This window comes from Diceros bicornis, chromosome 26 (genome assembly GCF_020826845.1).
Source record: "Diceros bicornis minor isolate mBicDic1 chromosome 26, mDicBic1.mat.cur, whole genome shotgun sequence".
NCBI lineage: Eukaryota > Metazoa > Chordata > Mammalia > Perissodactyla > Rhinocerotidae > Diceros > Diceros bicornis.
This window is the reverse complement of record NC_080765.1, coordinates 44,617,004-44,640,484: the sequence shown is the minus strand read 5'-3', so window position 1 is coordinate 44,640,484 and position 23,481 is coordinate 44,617,004. Positions and strand designations below refer to the sequence as shown.

The window sequence follows — 23,481 nt, the reverse complement described above, 5'->3', positions numbered from 1 at the left end:
AACAGATTAGCGGCTGTCTCCAGCTGAGGGTTCAGGAGAAATGGGGAATACTGCTATTGGTACAGGGTTTGTTTTCTGGGATGATGAAAATGTTCTAAAATTGTCTGGTGATGGTTGCACAATATACTAAATACCATGAATTGTGCATTTTATTATTTTTATTTATTTATTTTTTTGTGAGGAAGATCAGCCCTGAGCTAACATCCTCCTGTTTTTGCTGAGGAAGACCGGCTCTGAGCTAACATCTATTGCCAATCCTCCTCCTTTTTTTTTTCCCCCCAAAGCCCCAGTAGATAGTTGTATGTCATAGCTGCACATCCTTCTAGTTGCTGTATGTGGGACGCGGCCTCAGCATGGCCGGAGAAGCGGTGCATCAGTGCGCGCGCACTTAACCGCTAAGCCACGGGGCCGGCCCGAATTGTGCATTTTAAAGAGGGGACTTGTATGGTATACGAATTATATCTCAATCAAGCTGTTTTAAAAAAAGTTCTATCTCAACGGAAGCTCCTACTGCTGAACTTTGGGGGCAAATAACTGGGATGGGCTCAACCATATGCCTCGGCTAGGCACTGGTGCAGATCGGAGGCTCTGCCAGTCAGTTTTTTCTATGGATTCCAGCAACAGAGAGAATAGGATGAAGGAGATGTGGGACTGATGGTGCTGGTACCCTGACGCCCGGAGCACGGGTGTTCCCACCTGCTGGAGACAGGACTTCTAAAACGACGAGTATGTCTGGAAGGCCGTGGTCCAAGGCCATTTTTGCCGGCTATAAGCAGGGTCTCCGGAACTATAGAAAGCACACAGCCCTTCTTAAAATTGAAGGTGTTTATGCTCGAGATGAAACTGAATTCTATCTAGGTAAGAGATGTGCTCATGTGTACAAAGCAAAGAACAACATAGTGACTCCTGGTGGCAAACCTAACAAAACCAGAGTAATGTGGGGAAAGGTAACTTGTGCTCATGGAAACAGCGGCATGGTTCGTGCCAAATTCAAAGGCAACCTTCCTGCTAAGGCCATTGGACACAGAATCCATGTGATGCCATACCCTTCAAGGATTTAAACTTATTGAAAAGTAAATAAATAAAACTGGATTTGTTAAAAAAATTTAAAAAAAAAGTTCTATCTCACTAATCATCAAAGAAATGAAATTAAAACAAAGAGGCACTTTTCACCTATCAATATGACCAAGATAAAAATATAACAACTGGTATTGATGAGGGTGTAGAGAAACAGCAATTCTCAGGCACTTTGGTGATAATGCAATTTAGTATGACTTTGGAAGGCAACATGTATCAAAAAGAAAAACGTGCATTTCTTTTCATCTAGTAGTTCCACTTCTTATAATTTATTATTAGAGAACTAACTGGACTAGTGCTTATGATAAAATGTATATGCAAAGACAAGCATCACACCTTGATTAAATTATCAAACCCAGAAACTCCTGAATGCCCATCAAAGGTGAACTAATTAAGCAAATTATGGCTTCAGACCTAATGAAATAATATGTAGTCATGAAAAATAAAGCAGACCTCAAGCGACCCCAGTCAAAGCCACGTGAAGCAGAAGAATGGCCCAGCTGAGTCCAGCCCAAATTCTTGACCCGCAAAAAACTGCGATATAATAAAGTGACTGTTATTTGAGGCTAATAGTAATAATAATAATAATAACAATAATATAGACCTTTATGCTTTCATGAAAAGTTGCCTACAACATATTAAGCTAAAAAATAAAGTTATAGAATAGCACCGTAAGGTCACTCAGTTTTTCCTTATTAACTTTATATGTTTGTACCTGTTCTTAGAAAAACCTTGTGAAGATTATCTGGTAGGTAGTTATCTCTAGGCAGGGGTGGGATTATGTTTATAACTGTTTGAATGTTTTACAACACACATCTACTATTTTTATAACCAAAAAACATTCCACTTTGGGGAAAAAAGATATCAGAAGAATCAGTAGAAAATGATAAAGAATTAACTATAAAAAATAAAACTGTAAAGGTACTAGAAGGTAATTATGATGTTTTGTAACATAAAGGTGGTAAATAGCATTCCTTGAAGAAAATATAAAGCAGTGGTTCCTAAGATCCCCAGGAAAACCGCTTCAATACAGATTCCTCATTCCTCCTCCCAGAGACTAGGACTCACAAATCTGGGGCAGAGCCAGAAGCATTTCTATTTGTTAAAGTTCCATAGGGGGTGCTTTATTATTTTTACCTTTATATTTTTTCCAGATTCTCCAAAATGAATGTGTATATACTTTTACAGTGAGAATAAAACAAAACATTTAAGAGAAAAAGGCCCTCAGGTGATTCTGAGGCAGTGGTGGGCCGTGCCATAAAAGTTAGCATGAGAGGACAGCCCACAGAACAACTTATAATCTCTCCAGGACCAAAACCGCTAGGAACAAATGTATAAGCAATCAACAAACTAGGAAAAAATATTTGAAACACAAAGGACAAAGCAAATAATAATGCAGGTATCATTTCTTCTCCTCCTCTTCACCAGTCTTTATTTCTCAAGTCCTTCATGCCAGGTTCTGTGTTCAGTGCCCAACAAGCAGCAGCTCACTTAAGACCCAATCCCCAAGGGAGGAACTAGCTCGGGGCAGCCCGCCTTACAGGGGAAGTAACTGAGGCCCAGAGAGGTGCACCTCGCCCAGGTGGCACGCTCAGTGGTGGTAAATTGGGTGGTCTAGCAATAAAGTCCCACCCTTAACCTCTCTGCCGCCTACCTTAACAGAGGGCTGACCACCTTGCTTTATAAAGTGTTATAAGAGAAGCTGACAGAAAAACTGGCAAAGGACCGGAACTAAATGACTCAAAAAAGAAATGCGTATGCCTCTAAACATAAGTACTTTAATTCTTACCAGTAATCAAAGAAATGAAAATCAATATAATGAGATACCATTTTCTCCTACCAAAGGACAGAATGATAACCCCCAGCCTTGGGAGCATCATTTAATACTGATGACCTGGTATGTGGCTTTTGTTGCAAGGCAATATAACAGTATCCACCAAAAGCCTTAAAATATATGCAATATGCATTTCTGGAACTCGAATCAGCTCACATGCAATTCCTAATCACAGAAGGAGGAGGTTAGCATGGTGTGGGAGTCACAGTGGTTCAATCATGAACACCCTCGCGTGACATGTTAACATTTTGAGCCACGAGTAACAGCAGTGAGCACAAAACGCATGGACCCAGCAGCTATGGGCAGTACAGCCTGCTCCCTCAACTCCAGTCTTTGCTAGATTTGGCCACATGCTCTTTGCATGTATCACTTGTCACCATAACTCAATCATCATTTACACCTCTGCCCATCAAAACACCTTGAAAGGCAAACCTTCCACATTTACTCCGGTATTTCTTAACTTTTTTAGGAACTCTAACATGTATTTTTACTTGGATTGTTATTGTTATGTAGATTTGACTAATCAGCACCAACTGCATTTTTCTATATGCCCCATATTTCTAGCCTAAGGATATAATCACAGATGTGCACAAGAAGTACATATAATAAAGTTTATCCTGGCATTCTTCCTAGAAAAATAAGTCATTTTTCATTAAGTGTCCAAGAATAGGTTATGAAGTCTGCAAAGGACTCTGTAGTGCAAACAGTAAGAAGCAGAAACTGACCAAGACAGAACAGAGGATGAAAGTGCTTCCTCCCACCACACAACCACTGCTCCAAATGCACGTCGGGCTGGGATTCCTGGAGATGGACCTTCAGATCAACCTGGCCCAAACCTTTCACATCACCGATGGGGGTCTAGACCCACACTCCTCTGACATCCTTGCCCTGGCCCACCTGGAAACTTTACTTCTCCCCAACATCCACTTGAAGTCAGAAAATAACACCAAGGTGAACAGGTGGGACAAGGGATTGCTCTGCAATATTTGCTTGTTTTGATTCTCCCAGAAGGACCCTAGAACAGCTGGGTACGCAAAGCTTTGAAGTCATAAAATAAAGAAAATGCTCATTAAATGCACACAGCTATCAAACTGGGAAGAAGTGATAATCACCTTTGAGATGATCAAGATCAACTGGCAAGAAACAGAACATAGCTGTTTAGATAGATTGAATCAGGTTTCATGTGTTTTCTTCTTTTTCCTTGGTGTTTACTGATTTAAAAAAACATAAAGATTACTTTACAATATAAGATTTAAAGTCAAGAGGAAAATAATTTAAAATGAGCATGCTGGGCCCAAATGATTTCTAAGTAATCTTGCAAATCAGAAACACTGTGATTTTACAGCAGAAAACAAATGGCTAAGTCAATGGACGAGCCAGAGGACAAAGAAAGCCAGGACTGACAACTGGACAGACCCTCTACTCTCTCCCCTGCCCCAAGGTCACTCTTTCCAAAATGCAGAGTCAGTCTGCCAAGGAGGGAGTGGCTACCTGCACAAGGACACCCTTAAAGGTAGAAGGTCCTGGATCGATTCTGACAGCCAAGGCGACAGGCTGACCAGACCAGCAGGTCTCAACTGAGTTAAGGGACTTTGAACGGCATCAGGCCCATTCACCAAATGACCAGTTCACAAGAATTACCAATTTACTAAAAACTTTAAGGAATATTCTTCTTGAATACTGTCAATATATATAAACATATTCTTCAAGGATATTTATTACAGTAAGTTTTTGATAACTTGGCAAATTAATCATCTGACCGACAAATTGGTTTTTGGTGGCTTGAGCCTTAGGGCCATTTCATATGACTGTGGAAAAGGTAAAAGGAAGTTTGGTGATTACGGCTGTGTTCATGACTCTTCAAATGCGGTCAAGTACTGTATTCACATCTGTCCCCATCCAGACCATTAAATGTGCTATCTACTGAGGTCTTCTAACGGTCACGTCATTTCTCACAAATGCCTGGTAAATATCCCCAGGATTATTTGCTGCTAACAGGCGGGCAGAAGTCTCACCGCAATTTGTTAGTAGGTATGCAGCACAGCTTGTTGAGACATGAAGAATCTTTCTACTCAGTCTGTACTTTACATGAAGTGAAAGAGCGGAATGTCTCTGGAAATAATTGATGCTTCCGCCTAGAAGGTTTCATTGAAGAAAGGGCTATACCAACTGGACTCTAGAAAACACACTCTTTTTTTGTGTGTGAGGAAGATCAGCCCTGAGCTAACATCTGTGCTAATCCTCCTCATTTCGCTGAGGAAGACCAGCTCTGAGCTAACATCTATTGCCAATCCTCCTCCTTTTTCCCGCCCCCCAAAGCCCCAGTAGATAGTTGTATGTCACAGCTGCACATCCTTCTAGTTGTTCTATGTGGGACGTGGCCTCAGCATGGCCGGAGAAGCGGTGCGTCGGTGTGCGCCCGGGATCCGAACCCGGGCTGCCAGTAGCGGAGCACACGCACTTAACCGCTAAGCCACGGGGCCGGCCCTAGAAAACACACTCTTGGTTAATGAAAACCCATACTGGCAAGTTAAATGACCCTGACTGAGTACTTGCCAAACCTACGGTTACACCTGATATCAAAGGACTTTGTTAATTTTTCTCAATTTATAGTTTCCTGATACTTGCAACATATCATACTTTGTGCTTAGGCTATGTTTCCCAGCTGATATTTATTACCAAAACAAAAGAGGATGAGTTTCAACAGTAGAAAGGATTTATATAGCTACTGATAAGAATTTCAGACTAAAAGTTATTCTTCGAAGGCCCCACATACAAATTTTCTCAGAGGTCCTCAAGACACAGGTGGAGGCATAAGAGTAGAGTAACAGATGTAAACTCCTAAAAATACACCAACACTTGGATTACTAATGATTAGAGACAAACGCTTACTTCCCAGCTTTTCCCCATGTTTTCCAATTCACTTATTGAGGCATAATTCATAGCCCTGGAGTGACTTCCTACAGAAACTGCTCTCGTGGTGAAGAGCTGACATGACTACTCACTCGTTCCCATAAGAATGACAGAAGTGCTCTCCTTACTCCTAGGGTAGAGGAAATAGTAGACAACCGGTGATTTTAAATTCCTGCTTGTGAAGGACAAGGAGCTAGTGTACAATGTTATGGGAACATGAGCATCTCTGCAGGGAACCCCTCGGGTGCATGAGGCTTAACCCTGCTCAGTCAGTTGAAGTCTTGATCCCTCAGCGATCAGAAACTGGATACAGGGGACAGAAAATTATGAGAAAGTAAGACAAATGGGGGAGGGGATATGAAAGCCTTCTGCCGTACTGAGGTGGACACAAAGACCAACAAAGTGAACCCACTCCACAGCGGGACAGCTGGGAACCAGGTCACTGACTCTGCAGTGCACAGTCGCTCTTGAAAACTTTATTTTACATCAGAGTCACTTGGGGGAGCTTGTTTACAACTGCAGATGCCAATGTACGAGAAAGAACAACAAGCCCATCTAGTTGGCAACTATCCTGAACTGCCTTAGAGGGAATTAGGTGGCACACACTGGAAAACTGAAAAAGAGAAAAACTGAATTTTCACAAATAATAGTGACCACAAAAACAGATTCCTCATCCTTCCTCTAAGAGATTCTGAACCAGGAGGATGGCAGGGGTGGGGTGGGGGTTGGGGGGCGGGGGGACAGGAAACCAGTGACTCTGATGTGGCCAGAACTAACTCCAAGACACACAGCAAGTCCTGCAAGGTCCACGGCCGCTGGCTCACCACCCACATGCTGCCAACGGCACTGTCTTAGCTGTTATTCCGGCAGGACAGAGAGGACAATTCCACAACCCTCGCCCACAGGAACAGTCCTCCAACAGCCATACTTTCCTTCCGTTTAGAGACCTGCATCAGCAGCTGCCTGGGGGCCTCATCCAAAGCTTCCATTTCAAAATTCTGACACACGACTGACAGGAATCCTCACACCACTCTCATGAGCAACTGTAAATAAGCAGCACTCCTGATGAATCTCCTGCTCACAACTTTAAGAATGAAGTCTCCACATGTAGTCCTTAGTTTTTCTCAAAAAAAAAAAATCACATATGAACTTCCTATTAGAGATAACCCTTGCAGGAGTCCACGTCAGGGAGCCCCATAGGAGACTCCATGGGAGAACCTGCTGATGAGGCCCCTTTGGTCACCAAACTTTTCTCAGATTAGATAAGCCCAAGATGTGTCCCACTTCTAAACAATGCTCCTTTAAAAACAATCCCCAGGGGCCGGCCTGGTTTGCAGGTTTGGATCCCGTGCGTGGACCTATACACCACTTATCAAGCCATGCTGTGGCAGTGTCCCACATAAACTAGAGCAAGATGGGCACAGATGTTAGCTCAGGGCTAATCTTCCTCACCAAAAAACAAAACAAACAATCCCGGAACTGTTGTGAAGGTCAGCAATGACCTAATTGACAAATCTGGTCTCAGCTGACATCTGAGTTTCCCTCCTTCCTGCAAACGCTCCCTCACTCTGTGTGTTATGACTTTTTTAGGTGAAAATGGCAGAAAGCCCAATCCAAAGCTTAAGCAAGAAGGACAATGTCACCAGGACTGTCCTGGAACATCTCTCCCTCCCCACACACTCTTGTGCACACCCCTCTTTCAAGATGGCCCACGCAGACCTCAATTCCAGTCCACAGAAAGATGACCCAACCTCTTCCCCCTTAAAACCTGCTCCTGTTCCTTTGTCAGTAAAATTTTAAATAATTTAAAAATTCTTACATCTACGTAAGCTGTCCTGGAAAACTGTATAGTGAATATATATATTTAATAGTTATGTCATTCATTATTTCAAGTTATGAATATGTAAAATAGCACATATACTGTATTTTATTAGATCTAAAGCTCGATTCTTCTAAAACACATCCTGAGTCATTGGCCAGAGCGGGCTGCGGGCGCGAGTGCTGATGTCAGGCGGGCGCAAGTGCGGCGGCCGCCCAGCAGCCCGGGCGCGGGTCGGGGGGCGCCGGCCAGCATGCTGCTCGGCTGCGGCTCGGCCTCCCACACCCGTGGCGCCCTTGTCCTCGCCAGCGGCGGCGCAGGGTCCGAGCGCGCGGCGCGGCGGCGGGCGCTGGGGCTGCTGCTGCTGCTGAGCGCCGCGTGCCTCATCCCGCCGAGCACGCAGGTGAGGCGGCTGGCGCGCTGCCCCGCCACTTGCAGCTGTACCAAGGAGTCCATCATCTGCGTGGGCTCTGCCTGGGTGCCCAGGACCGTGCCAGGCGACATCAGCTCCCTGAGCCTGGTAAATGGAACGTTTTCGGAAATCAAGGACCGAATGTTTTCCCATCTGCCTTCCCTGCAGCTGCTATTGCTGAATTCTAACTCATTTACAGCCATCCGGGATGATGCTTTTGCTGGACTTTTTCATCTCGAGTACCTGGTTCATTGAAGGGAACAAAATAGAAACCATTTCAAGAAATGCCTTTCGTGGCCTCCGTGACCTGACTCAACTCTCTTTGGCCAATAACCACATCAAAGCCCTCCCACGGGATGTCTTCAGTGATTTAGACTCCCTGATTGAACTAGATTTAAGGGGCAATAAATTTGAATGTGACTGCAAAGCCAAGTGGTTGTATCTGTGGTTGAAGATGACAAATTCCACCGTTTCTGATGTGCTCTGTATTGGTTCACCAGAATATCAGGAAAAGAAGCTAAATGATGTGACCAGCTTTGACTACAAATGCACAATTACAGATTTTGTTCATCAGACTTTGCCCTACCAGTCGGTTTCGGTGGATACGTTCAACTCCAAGAATGACGTGTACATGGCCATCGCTCAGCCCAGCATGGAGAACTGCATGGTGCTGGAGTGGGACCACATCAAAATGAATTTCCGGAGCTATGACAACATTACAGGTCAGTCCATCGTGGGCTGTAAGGCCATCCTCATCGACGAGCAGGTCTTTGTGGTGGTGGCCCAGCTCTTTGGCGGCTCTCACATTTACAGATACGATGAGAGCTGGACCAAGTCTGTCAAATTCCAAGACATAGAAGTCTCTCGCATTTCCAAGCCCAACGACATTGAGCTGTTTCAGATCGAGGACGAGACGTTCTTTGTCATTGCAGACAGCTCTAAAGCTGGTCTGTCAACAGTTTATAAATGGAACAGCAAAGGATTCTACTCGTACCAGTCTCTACACGAGTGGTTCAGGGACACAGATGCGGAGTTTGTCGATATAGACGGAAAATCGCATCTGATCCTGTCCAGCCGCTCCCAGGTGCCCATCATCCTCCGGTGGAATAAAAGCTCTAAGAAGTTTGTCCCCCACAGCAATATCCCCAACATGGAGGACGTGCTGGCCGTGAAGAGCTTTAGAATGCAGAATGCCCTCTACCTCTCGCTCACCCGCTTCATCGGGGACTCCAGGGTCATGCGGTGGAACAGTAAGCAGTTTGTGGAGATCCAGGCTCTTCCGTCCCGAGGAGCCATGACCTTACAGCCCTTTTCTTTTAAAGAGAATCACTACCTGGCCCTGGGGAGTGACTATACATTCTCCCAGATCTACCAGTGGGATAAAGAGAAGCAGCTCTTCAAAAAATTTAAGGAAATTTATGTGCAAGCACCTCGTTCCTTCACAGCTGTCTCCACTGACAGGAGAGATTTCTTTTTTGCGTCCAGTTTCAAAGGGAAAACAAAGATTTTTGAACATATAGTTGTTGACTTAAGTTTGTGAAGGTGTGATTGGTGAATTTAAAAGACATGTAGCACTAGCTCTAGCACTAGCAATAGCGAGAGAGGACCAAGGAAAAAAACTTAAAGAGAAGCCAGATTCAGAGCTCCGAAATTAAAAATGCACTGAAGAAATAGTTAGAAGTTTCCAAACTTTTAGAACTCACATTTTAATCAGGGATTGCATTTATTGGCTAACTGCATGACATGTCCATTCTCCCATTTAAAAAGACGTCTTAAAGCCTGTAATTACTGAGAAAAGAGTACAGCATTAACTCTTACCATCTAGGAAGGTAATATGCTTTTTTGTTTTTAATGAGGAAGGAGAAAATCGGATAAGATGGGACAGCTCTTATAATGAAATAAAAAAAGACCAAAAAAAAAAGCAAAACAAACAAAAAAATACATCCAGATTTCAGAGATGCTGCAACGTGAAAAAAATGTGCATCTTAGAATCGCAAAATACAATAAATAATATGGTGAAATCTCTAACAAACTTCAAAAGCCTATAGAAAAGTTCTAAAGTACAAATAAAATGGCCAAAGAAAGCTGCAATGAGATACATCTGGAAATTTAGGAAAATGTGGTATTTGCTTTTGAATATTGTACTGAGAATACACACACCCTCAACAATGACCCTGTCTGCAACAGGGGTTCTGAATCGTTTGGAGCTTCCACAGCACATCCCAGAGGTAACAACAGCTGGGAATGCTGGAGGGTAACAACAGAGCACGATGACTTGCAGGTCTCTAGGACTACTTGACTTAAAAGAAAAAAGATTGGCCCATAGGTTTACCTGTACATTCCTGTGATGCTCTTCTGCCCTCATCTTACTCACCATCTCCAAAGCCACCATTTCCTCCTGTCCAAACGTCCTCCTCGCTCAGCTCTAGGGACATCATTCCCTTGTTGTCCCCTTTGCCAGCTCCTCCTCCACCTGGTCTCTCTTCCTGTGCTCTCGCTGAGTGATCTCACTCACTCCACAGCCCTTGCTGCAGAATAGTTAGCACCAGCTCTCAGATGGATGGCGGCTGCCCTACTTGTGGGCCCACTCACCTGCCTGACACTCCTACCTAGACATCTCACAAGTATTTCAAAACAAACACATCTAAAGTGGATTACTAATGCTCTCCCCTTCATCACTCCTTCCTCATCCCTCTCGAAGTCTTCTCCTCCTCCAGCTCTGTAAATGGTTCCACCACCCACCAAGTTGCCTCACATGGTGACCCCACACATCCACTGTAGTGGCAAACCTCATCTAGTCTCCTGTCCCCACTGTGATCAACCACCTACAGGCCACCGTCTCCTCTAGTCTAGACCGCTGCAGTGGTCTCTGCCATCCACGGCCTCTCTGCCACCCCAAGTCCTCCCTGAGCTGGTCCTGTTCAGCCCCTAACATCCAGGCACACTGCTCTTCCCTCACTCAAGAGTCACCTTTCCCACTGGCCTTCTGCCAGTTCCTACACAAGCCAATGTTCTCCCAGTGCTCTGGGGTCTCCATGGCTTCTGCTCATCCTTCCGATCTTACCCTTAAATCTCCCTTCTTGGTGCGGCCTTCTCTGAGGGCTCCATCTAAGGAGGTCTCTGTGTCAACCCCAACCACTGCATGCTACTTGACCTGCTGGGGCAGTTGTGCTTTGTAATTGTCTTCCATCACCATCTCCCTGCAATTTCACAAAGAAGGGCGAGCTCTACATCACTCACATCTGCATTCTAGGCGCACCTGGGCCCAGAAAAGGTGTTCAACTACTGCGGCAAATTAAAGGGATGGCCATATCCCCTCTCTTTCTCAGCACTGCCCAGTGATACCGGGATCTTCCAGAAACTAGGAGAGGAGAAAAGTAGAATCCCTTGGCCAATGACTGAGTGGCTTAAATCATTCCATGAAGAGTTCAACCAGAGCACCAGGCGATTGGACATCGGAGTCCTGAGCCGAATTGTTTGGTACACCAAATTTAGTTGGGCTTCAAAAGATTATTCCCCAAAGCATGACAAAAAATGCAAATAAGATCAAGGCTTCATATTTTTCTTTTATTCATTAAAGATACCTAGATTATCGGTAACTGCTTTCCCTCACTGTGCAAAAATCTACAGATTCCGAGGGGCCAGATGTAGTTTAGAAAATTCAAGGAAGACCACAAAACATGTTTGAGGAATTGCAAATAAGCAATGTAAGCACAGGCTAGTGAAGCACTCCCAGCAGACTTGGGGCTGCTGAAACATGACACCAGGCATAATGAAAAAGAGCTCTGAGCTTGGCTGACAGGAAGCTACACAGCCTCAAACAAATCAAAACCCCTTAGACCCTCAATTTCCTCATCTGTGAAACAGGACATGTAATGACGTCTTTCAAGAGGCTGTTGCAAGAATAAAACACAGGGCGTGAAAGCACTTAGAAAGAAGTTAGCTCAACTTCGTGTGCTGGCTGTCCCTCTTCTCTGCCAGTCCCCTCTCATTCCTACCCCAACAGCACGAAGGCTGTGACTGGGTCATGCTGCCTCACAGACACACATGCTGGCAGAGCCTGCCCTGTGTCCTCCAGGTCAATGTCCGAGGATGTCACTCCAAGTTTGCCCTCCAAAGGCATCTGCTATGGATCTCTCACAAAGTCCACACGTGCCCCTGTGGGGAAGTGGTGGTCAGCTCCACAGACCAAAACACTTCCTTAGTTTACTATGATATCCTGATAAGTGAGAGACAGAGAGAGACAGGGAGGGAGAAGGAGGGAGAGAGACGGAGAAAGAGGGAGAGACAGGGAGGGAGAGAATTGGTTTAACTTCTGTTAGATGTCATGAAGACAGACACAAGGATGAGATACTATTGCTACTACCGACCCTAACCATCCCCCAGAGCCCCTAACCATTCCCCAGAGCAGGGGTTCTCAACTGGGGGCAACTGTGGGGAGGGAGGACAAGGAGGGGGAGAGCGCTATGAGCATTTAGTGGGTGGAGACCAGGGATGCTGCTAAACATCCCACAATACACAAGGCGGCCCCCACAGGAGAGAATGATCCAGCCCCCAATGTCAACAGTGCTGAAGGAGAGAGAAGCCCTGCCCCAGACAAAAGCGCTGTCCCCACCAGCCCTGATGCAGGCGAAGGGAACCAGAAGCCTCTTTCCAGTCCAGTTCAAACTGAACCTGCCCTTGCTTGACAAGCACACCACTCTCAGGAACTCAGTCCCCTGAGGCAGCAGAGGCAGGCACAGGAACCCGGAGTGAAGGGATTCTGACACTAAGTTTTGGGTAAAGGAGAGAGGATGGGGAACCGGGGCTGGAGAAGATTTGAAGAGAGAAAAGGGAGGAAAATGTTAGGTCACGGTTTCCCAGACTACAAAATACAGGACCTTTGTGAAAAATCAAATGCTCTTCTTACTCTGAAGCCAAAATGTGCTCCAGGTCACTGAGCAAGCTCAGGTAATGATCATCAGCACTGGAGTCTGTGCTACTGTCCTCCCAGTGATGAGTGGGAAAGGAACAGCTAGCAAGACCTGGAAGAACATGGGTGCCAGGTCCCTGCCTGCTCCCCCTGAACCTGGAGCGGCCAGGCAAAGGGAGCAGTGAGGGGACTTTGTTTTAGGTTCCGGATCTGTACGCCTGGGAACAGGACAATCCTGGCAACACAAAGTTACTAGGAGAGAAGTAAATCCAGGAACGTTACAGGGAGATGATCAGAAGAAGAAATAAAGAAGTAGAAAAACTTTAAGTAGTTTGAGAACCAATTTTATTACTCATGTCCCCCGCCCTTTTTTTTTTTTAAGAAGGAACAATGTGAGCCAGCCCTGATGGCCTAGTGGTTAAAGTTTGGTGCACTCTGCTTTGGTGGCCCGGGTTCAGTTCCCGGGCACGGAACCACACCACCCGTCTGTCAGTAGCCATGCTGTGGCGGCAGCTCACACAGAAGAGCTAGAAGGACCTACAACTAGAATATACAACTATGTACTGTGGCTTTGGGGAAGAGAAAAAAAGAGAGGAAAATTGGCAACAGATGTTAGCTCAGGGCAAATCTTTCCCAGCAACAAGAAAGAAGGAAGAATGTAGCAAACAGAAATAGCACCTGAGAAGGACACCGCGCTATCACCCCATTTTCTGATTTCATCACAAACAGAGACAGAGCTCTAACTCTCTCTGCTTCCAACAGTCTCAAAACTTCTACGTACTGTAAGCCATGTCAATTTCTTAGTTTTGACAAATGGTCCAAGGTTACATAAGATGTTAATATCAGGGGAAGCTGGGTGATGGATATATAGGAATTCTCTGTTGTATTTTTGTGTGTGTGAGGAAGATCAGTCCTGAGCTAACATCTGCCAATCTTCCTCTTTTTTTGCTGAGGAAGACTGGCCCTGGGCTAACATCCATGCCCATCTTCCTCTACTTTATATGGGACGCCGCCACAGCATGGCTTGACAAGTGGTGCGTCGGTGTGCGCCTGGGATCCGAACCGGCGAACCCCGGGCCGCCGCAGCGGAGCACGCGCATTTAACCGCTTGCGCCATGGGGCCGGCCCCCTCTGTTGTATTTTTACAACAAATACTTCAAAATAAGAAGTTTTAAAAAATCAAAAGACAAAACATAACTTTTCCTGAACACAATTCCCTGGCTTTCTCCTGAGCTCTCCCAAATTGCTACTGCACAACTATGTGGATGACAAACTTGGAAGGGCAGATTCCCAGCAACAAGCCCAGGGAAGAAGAGGGTTGGCTGTTCCCAGCCTTGACTGACCACCAAAGGCCCATCAGATATTCAGCAGTTGATGTGCACAGTGAGGTCTTCTGACAAAAGAATGCACTTCTCCCTAGTGTTTGGAATGAAAAGAGATGGTATTTTGCGGCACAAAGGAAGCTATTTTCCCATTAACATCTTGGTTAATTGGGTTGAGAGGTTCCAAGGATAGTTTCTATTTTACAGGTGGGAAATCTCAGGGAGAAGGAAGACGCGTGAAACTATCTTTCAAGTCAGACGTGAACCTGCATCTCACAGACATGTTACAGTCCTCCGAGGATGAACGTCCTTCATCTGACTGTAACACAGATCAATGGGCTTCTACTGACAGCTTCAACCACTAACAGACAGGAGGTGTGAGAATAGTCCATCTCTCTCTAATTCTCTCGGCTCTACTACTGAATCAAGAGGGTCACTCTGGGGCCGGCCCCAGAGTGTAGTGGTTAAGTGCGCGTGCTCCGCTGCTGGCGGCCCAGGTTCGGGTCCCGGGCGTGCACCAAGGCACGGCTTGTCAGGTCGTGCTGTGGTGGTGTCCCACATAAAGTGGAGGAAGATGGGCACAGATGTTAGCCCAGGGCCAGTCTTCCTCAGCAAAAAGAGGAGGATTGGCATGGATGTTAGCTCAGGGCTGATCTTCCTCACAAAAAAACAGAGGGTCGCTCTGAAGAGAAAGGTAAAGTGATTCACGGACATGGATCCTCTCCCTCCACACAGGAGCCATGGGGGATGACTGGCTGAATCCTATGTACCTAGCCCTCCTGTTGGCACCTCATCCCAGAGAGTTCAACTCACTGAGAGAGAGCTACTCATAAGAAATACGAGTTATCTTCCTATCACCCATGACATACTTTTAGTTGCAGGTCGTCACTGTCAGCACGACAGAATCCACACACCAAGGCACCCACTGGAGACCCACGGCTCTGAGAGCCAAGGGCAACTTACCATGTTTGGCACGTTGGTGACTGAAGCATTCTTGATGTCTGTAGAGAAGGGAGGCAAACTATTGACCATGCTCTGTTTGTTGGATAACTGGGGGTTCACTCCAGGGGCTCCAATCTGTTGCCCTCCAGTTTGACTAAAGGGCTGTCCAAATGGACTTGTGTTACCAGTCATTCCCATCTGAAACAAAAAGAGGCAACATCAGCTGTGAGAACGCAATCACATATAAAAGGAAGGGCCTCAGAAATGCTCACTTTGACCTACTGAAGCAAAAATCATTCTTTTCTTTGAAACTCGCACTTCAATTATAAATTAAAGGCTCATTCTTGCGGTTCACAGCTAGGATTATGAACAGAGCAACTTGCTCAAACAGCTACACACCAAAGCAGAAGACTAATGAAGCTTCTCCCAATAGTTCCATCTGTCCCCTGCTCCTAAATATCATCCAAGAGCCCAGGCTTTCCCACCTTCCCCTCAGCTACCCTCCTCACCCTAATTCCCCCTATCCTGACAGTGGCACCAACACATAAGAAAATCATTTGGAAAACAAACCCTTCCAGAACAACTAACAAAGGGGAGCTCCTTCAGTTTAATCCTTAATTACTTTATAAAAGTAATTAGTTTCTTTCAGATTCCTCCATCAGATTTAAACTAAGTTTCCATTAGTTCAAAATGCACAGTAGAAATATTGACAAAGAAATGAAATAATGTCTGAGACTTGCTTTTTTTTTTTTAAAGATTTTATTTATTTATTTATTTTTCCCCCCAAAGCCCCAGTAGATAGTTGTATGTCATAGCTGCACATCCTTCTAGTTGCTGTATGTGGGACGCAGCCTCAGCATGGCCCGAGAAGCGGTGTGTCGGTGTGCGCCCGGGATCCGAACCCGGGCCACCAGCAGCGGAGCGCGCGCTCTTAACCGCTAAGCCACGGGCCTGGCCCTGAGACTTGCTTTAAAATAATCTAGTCAGGCAAGGGGTAGTGCCAGGAAAGGAGCTAGATGAAAAACAACTGGCCCTATGTTGTTTACTCCTAACCAGGCAACAGGTGTATACATGGGGGTTGTTACATTATCCTCTCTAATATTATACATTTGACATTTTCCACAATAAAGATTTTTTTTAATTAAAGTGAAATAAAATAAAATGAATAGTAGATAAAAGCAAGAATGGGAAGGAAGAATCCCCACCTATGCGTCAGCGAGGGCCTACAACCAACCACTTGAGTCAGGGTTTCCCTCTAGGCAACAGACCCGGGCCAGGTTCCCTGTGGACCCCTCAGCTCCAACCTCCACAGGAGTGGATTTGGGAATCCCCAGTGATATCATGCTGCTCACCTGCCCCTTCTGGAGCAACAGAGACTAATCATGAAGAGACTAGCTTTTCTAGTCCACCTGCCTTTGCTCTTTCACAAAACTGTAACTTTCCATCTGTGCCTACTGCTCGCTCTATTTTCCTGGTGTCTTGGTGCATTTGTTATTTGGAAACTGGGAGGAAGGGGTCCCCCAAGGGAAGACCTCTTAGGGGAGAGAGTTCCCATTTAAGAAATCATGGCTCAGTTCTCTCCACTAGCCTCACAGTGACTGCGGCTCCCATCCATCCACACTGGGTAACTTACATTCCTTCTATGGACTTTGATTTCACTTGTAAGACGAGTGTCTTCAACAAGGCGCATTGCATTATGCCTTTCAGCTCTAAAATTCTAGGTTGCAAACAAACCAATGCTCAACACAATTGACCCTTTTCTGCTGAAATGTCCGTACAGAAACACAAATTAAACCAAACGAGTGTAACTAGAAAGACCCTGTCCTGCGCGTTTTCATAAGTTCCCACGTGTAGCCCCCACAGTCGACATTTCTTACCTTTTGGAAGTGTTTATATTTTAGCTGCTGCTTGCATCCTATTTGCTTTACTTGAGTAAACTAAACAAATTTAAATTTAACTGAAATTCAAACTGAAGCAAAAACAAATTCTTCACAGACTTAAGGTGAGACAGGAACTCAGTACACTTTTACTATAAATGGCATTTCTGATTCTCAACTAGCTTCCTTCAGTTGTTACCCAAAATTCAGAAGAACCTAAGAATTTGTATTTTCAGAAAGTATTACACTAAATTAACTAATGTAACAATTACTTCTCGCAGAATTTCTGTTTTACTGGATAAAATCAAACACTGTTCTTAAAGGCCCAAGAATCTGGAAAAAAAAAAAAACAGTTACAATTTCCATTTCTGAAATCTCATTTAAATCTTTCTACTTAGGACACACGCATCCATTCACCCCTCCATGAATCTGCCCTCACAGTCAGACAGTATTTACTGAGCGCCTGCTATGAGCGGAGCCCGGTTCTGAGCACACGAGATGCAATTTTCCTACTTGGCACAGAGCTTGCTCCTTATAACCACCAATTTGACAAACAAGAAAACCAATGTCATTTTGAAAGTTTCTAGCATCAATGAACCAAAGTGGACAGCAGCTAGGGGGTGGAGAAGGAGAGGTAACCATCCTTCCACTCACACCAACTGCCCGAGGTATTCATTCCTTTGGTGCAGAGAGGGGATTAAACACCAAGAGGCCAACAAGCTCCCAAAGGGGTCCTGTGGTCTCAAAGATCACCCGACCTATTTAGAAAAATCTACTTCTAAAACTTTGCAAATATTTTGATAACATTCATACGATCATCTTGCCAGGGTGAAATGGGGTGGTTGTGGTCTGGTCAGTTGGGTAAACTTGCCTGGTGAGCCTCTGGGACAAAGCACTTTCTAACTGGCTGCTCCAAAGTGTTTCCGAGTGCTCTGGAGCACTCTGAGAGATTTCATCAGGAAATTTGTTTTCACCTTTTCTTCTCGGCCACTCAATAGTGAAGGAAACCATCTCAATGTGGTTTTGATCCTCAAGGGGCAAGAACCAAAGTTAAGTCAAAGTCAAAGATCACAGACAGCAGGTAAGGAACATTCAGCTTGTAGGGGACTATACATTTTAAAAATAGGAAAAAATCCCATCCTCAGCCTATGACAACAAACAAAATTCCAAAGATGAACCAAAGTGAGTCCAGGCCCCCTGCGGAAGGTCAGCCTTTAAGGTCAGGGCTTGGCTCCCTCGGTCCAGGGCCAGCCCCAGCCTCTCCTTAATCAGTCAGAGCTAACGGGGAGGCGACCAAAGGACAGTCCTCCAACGGGCCACCGCCACCTATTTCCCAAGTAGCCTCCTCTCGCTGCCGCAACCATCTCCAGGCAGAGCCTGGTAGAGTTGGAAGGCTGTTCTCCAATCCTAGCCTGCAGTTTTGGGTAAAAGCCTTTTGCTTCTAGAGATTTCTAGACTTCTGAATTCCTGTTCTATATCTATTCTCCTGTGGTCAGATTGAAAATTCCCAAGTCGAGGCTAACACACCTATTTTTAGCATTAATGTTCATAATTAAATAGTATAATCAAGATGTTTGTCTAACTCCAATTAATAAAATCTACATATTTCTTCTAATTTCCTGATAGTTACTTGGTACCAATTTAGTAAACTTGTCTTTATTTTCAACCGAAGTTTATCAGGATTTAGTTTCTTTTCAATAAAATTCAAAAAGCAGAACAGCAGAAATAGGCAACTGTTCAGTTGCAACAGCCCATACATGTTAACATTTCCTTTTACTCTCTTCTTTCAGAGCCCCTCTAAGCATTTAATTCAAGTTCAATCTCAGAAAATCGGAAAAGTTAACTATAGTTAGTATCTAAAAAAAGGACAAGCTCTCCCATAATGAAATCTAAATTAAATAATGCTTTACAGGTCTACCAAGTTTTCCCAGGAAAAAGCATTCTTGTGACCAAGTGTATCAATCAGTCATTTGAGAACCTACTTACGCTGTTGTCTGTGTCTATCACTTCAATTAAGAATAAAGATATGTAAGCTACAGTCCCTGTGTACAAAAAAAAGAACAAACTAGATAGGAAGGAAAAAAAAAATACTAGTGCCAGATCCTGAGCCTTCCCTACCCGCCCAGGAAGGAGACTAAGAATTAGCTTTAGCATGACTCTAAAGCAAGAGATCTAATGAGGAAACCTCTCTTTCGAGTTTAGTTCAAAAATGCTGAACAATACCTACACCAGCCTTTATCACTGAAACAAAGATAGTGTCTGCAGCAAATTCTGGTGACGGGGCCTGGCCATCAATCACAAATTGCTGAAGTCCTGAGCTGGCTGGCAAGTAGGTGAGTGATAGCCACCCAAAGAAAAGGGACAGGGTAGACGACGCTTCTCTTTCTACTCTGACAGACATGTACTACAGATATGCTACAAAACACTACACGACTCTAGGACACTTTTTGTCATAATAATATACATGACAATCCATTCCCACTTTATCTTCGGATAAAACTTTTGGCCTTCCTGGAACATACGTCTCCTGTGTCCTCAGGCCGTAGCACATGGTGGGTGCTTAATTAATATTTGAGGAAAGAACCAAAAAAATGAACACTCCAAGCAACTATCACACCTTGGATCAACAGAAACCCCAATGTCAGCCCTGAGGGCAGAGGTGATCAAAGAACTGCAAGCCAGTCACCAAAGCCAGGCACCAATGAGGGTCCCCCATCAGCGGCAGAAGACACTGGAAGATGCGGAAGTACCAGTCTCCTTTCTATCTTCTAAATATCCACCATGAGGATCTCAGCTACTAACTGCAATGGACAGGCAGTCCATTTGCCCATGCTGAAAAGTTGACCACAATGAGAATATGCCCTCAGAGTTGGTTTTATAGGATGATGACAGTTTTGTGTCCCATCACAGCATAAACAGGAGTCCAGCGTGGCCGTAAAAGAGGTCCTCTGTGCTACATGCTGGGCCAGCAAACCCTTGGCTTTGGTGCAAGGCCCCAGCCATGCCCCAACCCAGAGCTTCCCACTGGTGCACTGAAACACTGATCCATCAGCCTCAGTGGTCACATCTGGCTGCAAACAGCCTTCTCTGCTGACCTCAGCATGTGGGACAAATACTTTCACTTTTTACTTGTGTCACGATATGACAACTATCAATATATTAATAAGAAAACAAGCTCTGGGCTCCCAAAGAACAGGAAGATTCTCTCCACTACACTAACCCGGAGAATATCTCTACTACTCACCTAACTCTCTACTACTCACCTAACTCATCTAATCAAATAAAGTAGTAAATTGAAAACCAAAGAGCTAACCAGTGGGTTTAAGGAGAAATAACACTGATAATGGAAATTTCTCCCCAGAATAGGTTTCTACATTAGAAGCAAGCCAAGTATCCATTTTCTTGTTCCTTTGTAGGAAAGAGAGATGGAGAAATGCTTTCTCCGCAGTTAGGGCAACCACAGGTTGTAGCTGCTCTCCCATTATCAGCAGCCCACACTCCCCTGGGATGAGGCAGTGAGCCAAGGACCGCCTGGGCAGTCCATGGGGGAGGGGAGAGTTTGAGCAGTCAGGCCCGTACAAATTTTGTGTGATGTGCATTTTTGAGAGAAAAGGTCCATTACTACACTCTCAAAGGGGGTCCTAAGATTCCCTAAAGATTAAGGAAGCCGGTCCTTGAGGAAGAAAACTCCCTCCCGCCTGCCCCTCACAACTCTCAGCGAAGGGCAAGCTCTCCCCAGATCTCATACACCCCTGCCACACACAGGCCTTTTCCAGCAGACAGTCTCTTGCCCAAAGATGGCCACCACTCATGTAAACAACCACCCTCACAAATGAACTCTCCCTGATTTTCATCGTCAAATGTCCTCTTGAAACAGACGCTCACAAGAAGGATCAGATCACAACCATTTATGAGCTAAAAGCCTGATGGGGACACACTGTGCGACCAGCTGAGAATACCTGGAACAGGAGGGAAGAGGGAGGATGTAGAGGACCGGAGGAGGACAGTCAGAAACGCGCTTCCACTTCATGATTTTACTTAAGAGTCGGCCAGGCCTTCAGAAATGCTTTAAGTGGCAACAAACGCTGAGTTTGATGTGGTTTCAATGAGACCACTAAACACATTGTTTTTTCAAAAGCTGAATTCTTCAGCAGTTTTCCTCACACCTTAACATAAACTTAAAACCACACTACACAGCACAGCAATCAGAGGAAGTACTGCCAGGGGGTGGGGGTTGGGGTACTGATGCTGGTCAGAAAACATACAGAAAAGTAACAAAATGCAGCCTTCAGCAGTAAGCTTAGTAAGCACAACTGGACAGGTTAAAATTTCCAGGTGGAAGGGCCTCAAAGAGTATCTGGTTAAAACTTACACCTCATGGTGGCCCGGAAAGCTTAGGAACCCAGCAAATCAGCTGCTGAACTCATGAGGCTCTCCCCATCCCCAGTCTAGAGGTCTTGCACCTCGCCATGAAGCTTGTCACCTCCTTGCTGAAGTAGAACCGGGTCTCCTCCAGGCAGACCCGGATTTGCACACGCATGGTGCTTGATACTGCTGGTGCCATGTTCATTGGAACACGGCCACAGACATGATTTCATTCAAAGAGGCAGTAAGCCATGGTTAAGTATGTAAACTCTGCCGACATTTACCTGGTCTGAGGGTGGCCCTGACACTTTGCTAGCTGTGTGACCCTGGGCAGTTTAAACCTCTCTGTGCCTTGGTTTTATCACCTGTAAAATGGAGATAATAGCACTTCCTCTTAGGGTGGTGTGAGGATTAATCAAATCCACATACAAGAAGCACTAAGAGAGTAACTGACATACAGTAAGCACTACAAGCATTGGCCAGTGAGTTACTGTTATTTGGTTTCGAGAGGAATCATTTTACATGAGATGTAATTCCTTTCATAAGTATGTTTACAGTAATAACAAAATAAATGAGCATTTTTCAGAGATTGTGTGATGGTGGGGAGTGGTTCAAGCACGGCCAGAGGGAGAGGTGAGCTGGAATTACCAGCATTTGATTATGAGACGTTTTCAGAGAAATACGAAATAAATTTGTGACAGAAACAATCTTGCACATTTACTAGTCTTAGAAATACTTTTAGGGGCCAGCCCCGTGGCGTAGTGGTTAAGTGAGCACGCCCCACTGCTGGTGGCTCGGGTTCGGATCCCAGGCGTGCACCGACACACCGCTTGTCAAGCCATGCTGTGGCGGCATCCCATATAAAGTGGAGGAAGATGGGCACAGATGTTAGCTCACGGCCAGTCTTCCTCAGCAAAAAGAGGAGGATTGGCATGGATGTTAGCTCAGGGCTGATCTTCCTCACATACACACACACACAAAAGAAAGAAAAAAAGAAAGAAAGACTTTTAATAGACAATTATGTTCAAATTGTCCTAGTAAATCACAAACATTCCCAGTTTTCACTCTAGACTGTTTTCCAGTTTTAAAAAAAATACTCAGAATGTTCATTTCAAACTTAAAATAAATTGAAGTAGTAACAATACATTATCAAAATACCCTTGCCTAACCTTCCTGGGTTGAAAGATAAATAAAAACAGAAAAATTGAACAAGAAAGAACATACCCACAAAAAAAGAAATTGACCCAATTTCCACTTGCAAGCCAGCCACGACACAGGAACGAATGCTCCATTTGACATGACTTCGACCTAACCCAACATGTTTATTAACCTGAAGTTTTCAGCATCTTTCTTCACATACTGCTATACATGTAAAGCCACAATTCATATCAAGTGTGTAAAAACAACACAATTTAAGTACACCATGAGCAAAAGTTTGCTAAATAATTTAAGAGCCAGAACATTTATTCTTCTCAATGACATAAAGAACCAGAACTAACCCAGAGTATGGCCATATCATTTGTAAAGCCAAAAGCATTTTCTCTTGGCAACCTACCATTGTTGGGAGAAAGCCAAGAAAAGCAGTTCTCATGAAAAGACATGGTTGTATTCAGTTGTCTGCTATCACCCGCTTGCTCTTGGAATCCTTCCAGCACCTCATCTTGGCAAATAAAGAGTAAGAAGAAACACACAACAGATCGCAATGCCAAAGACATCGCCTGGCCGTCAAAGACATCGCCTGGCTGTCAGTGTCACCTGGAGTAAGAGAACTGGGCTGGAGACTCTGGGCATGTGAGTAGCCCACCCCACTAGACTCAATCCTTACAATCCCGCCAACTTTGAAAGCATTCAGGGAAATACACAGCCCCCAAGTGTGAACACTTCCCTGAGACTGATAAATCGCAACTGGAAGATGGGTAAAAAGTACTTAGCAACTCTCATGGTATTTCACTTGGATGACACATGATCAGAATGTGACTTAGAAAGAATGGTGGAAACTCCTAAAGGG

At 44.8% G+C, this 23,481-nt stretch overlaps 3 protein-coding genes across 5 annotated transcripts in view; 2 read left to right on the top strand and 1 right to left on the bottom strand.

Moving 5' to 3' along the window:
* The window catches only part of CREBBP (CREB binding protein), a 132,157-nt gene that overhangs the window by 62,173 nt on the left and 46,503 nt on the right, over positions 1 to 23,481 (bottom strand). For all 3 annotated transcript variants that reach the window (XM_058570167.1, XM_058570168.1, XM_058570166.1), the window contains exon 3: positions 15,253 to 15,429. In XM_058570167.1, the coding sequence (XP_058426150.1) occupies positions 15,253 to 15,429 (177 nt within the window). The remainder of the gene's footprint in view (positions 1 to 15,252; positions 15,430 to 23,481) is intronic.
* LOC131422711 (large ribosomal subunit protein eL33-like) lies at positions 674 to 1,092 on the top strand. Its single transcript, XM_058570169.1, has one exon. It carries the CDS (start codon positions 729 to 731, stop codon positions 1,059 to 1,061), a length of 333 nt encoding a protein of 110 aa, XP_058426152.1. The 5' UTR covers positions 674 to 728; the 3' UTR covers positions 1,062 to 1,092.
* Positions 7,897 to 9,631, top strand: LOC131422887 (leucine-rich repeat LGI family member 2-like). Its single transcript, XM_058570526.1, is given in 2 exon segments — positions 7,897 to 8,301; positions 8,303 to 9,631. Coding segments are annotated over 2 exon segments (1,698 nt in total). The 3' UTR covers positions 9,596 to 9,631.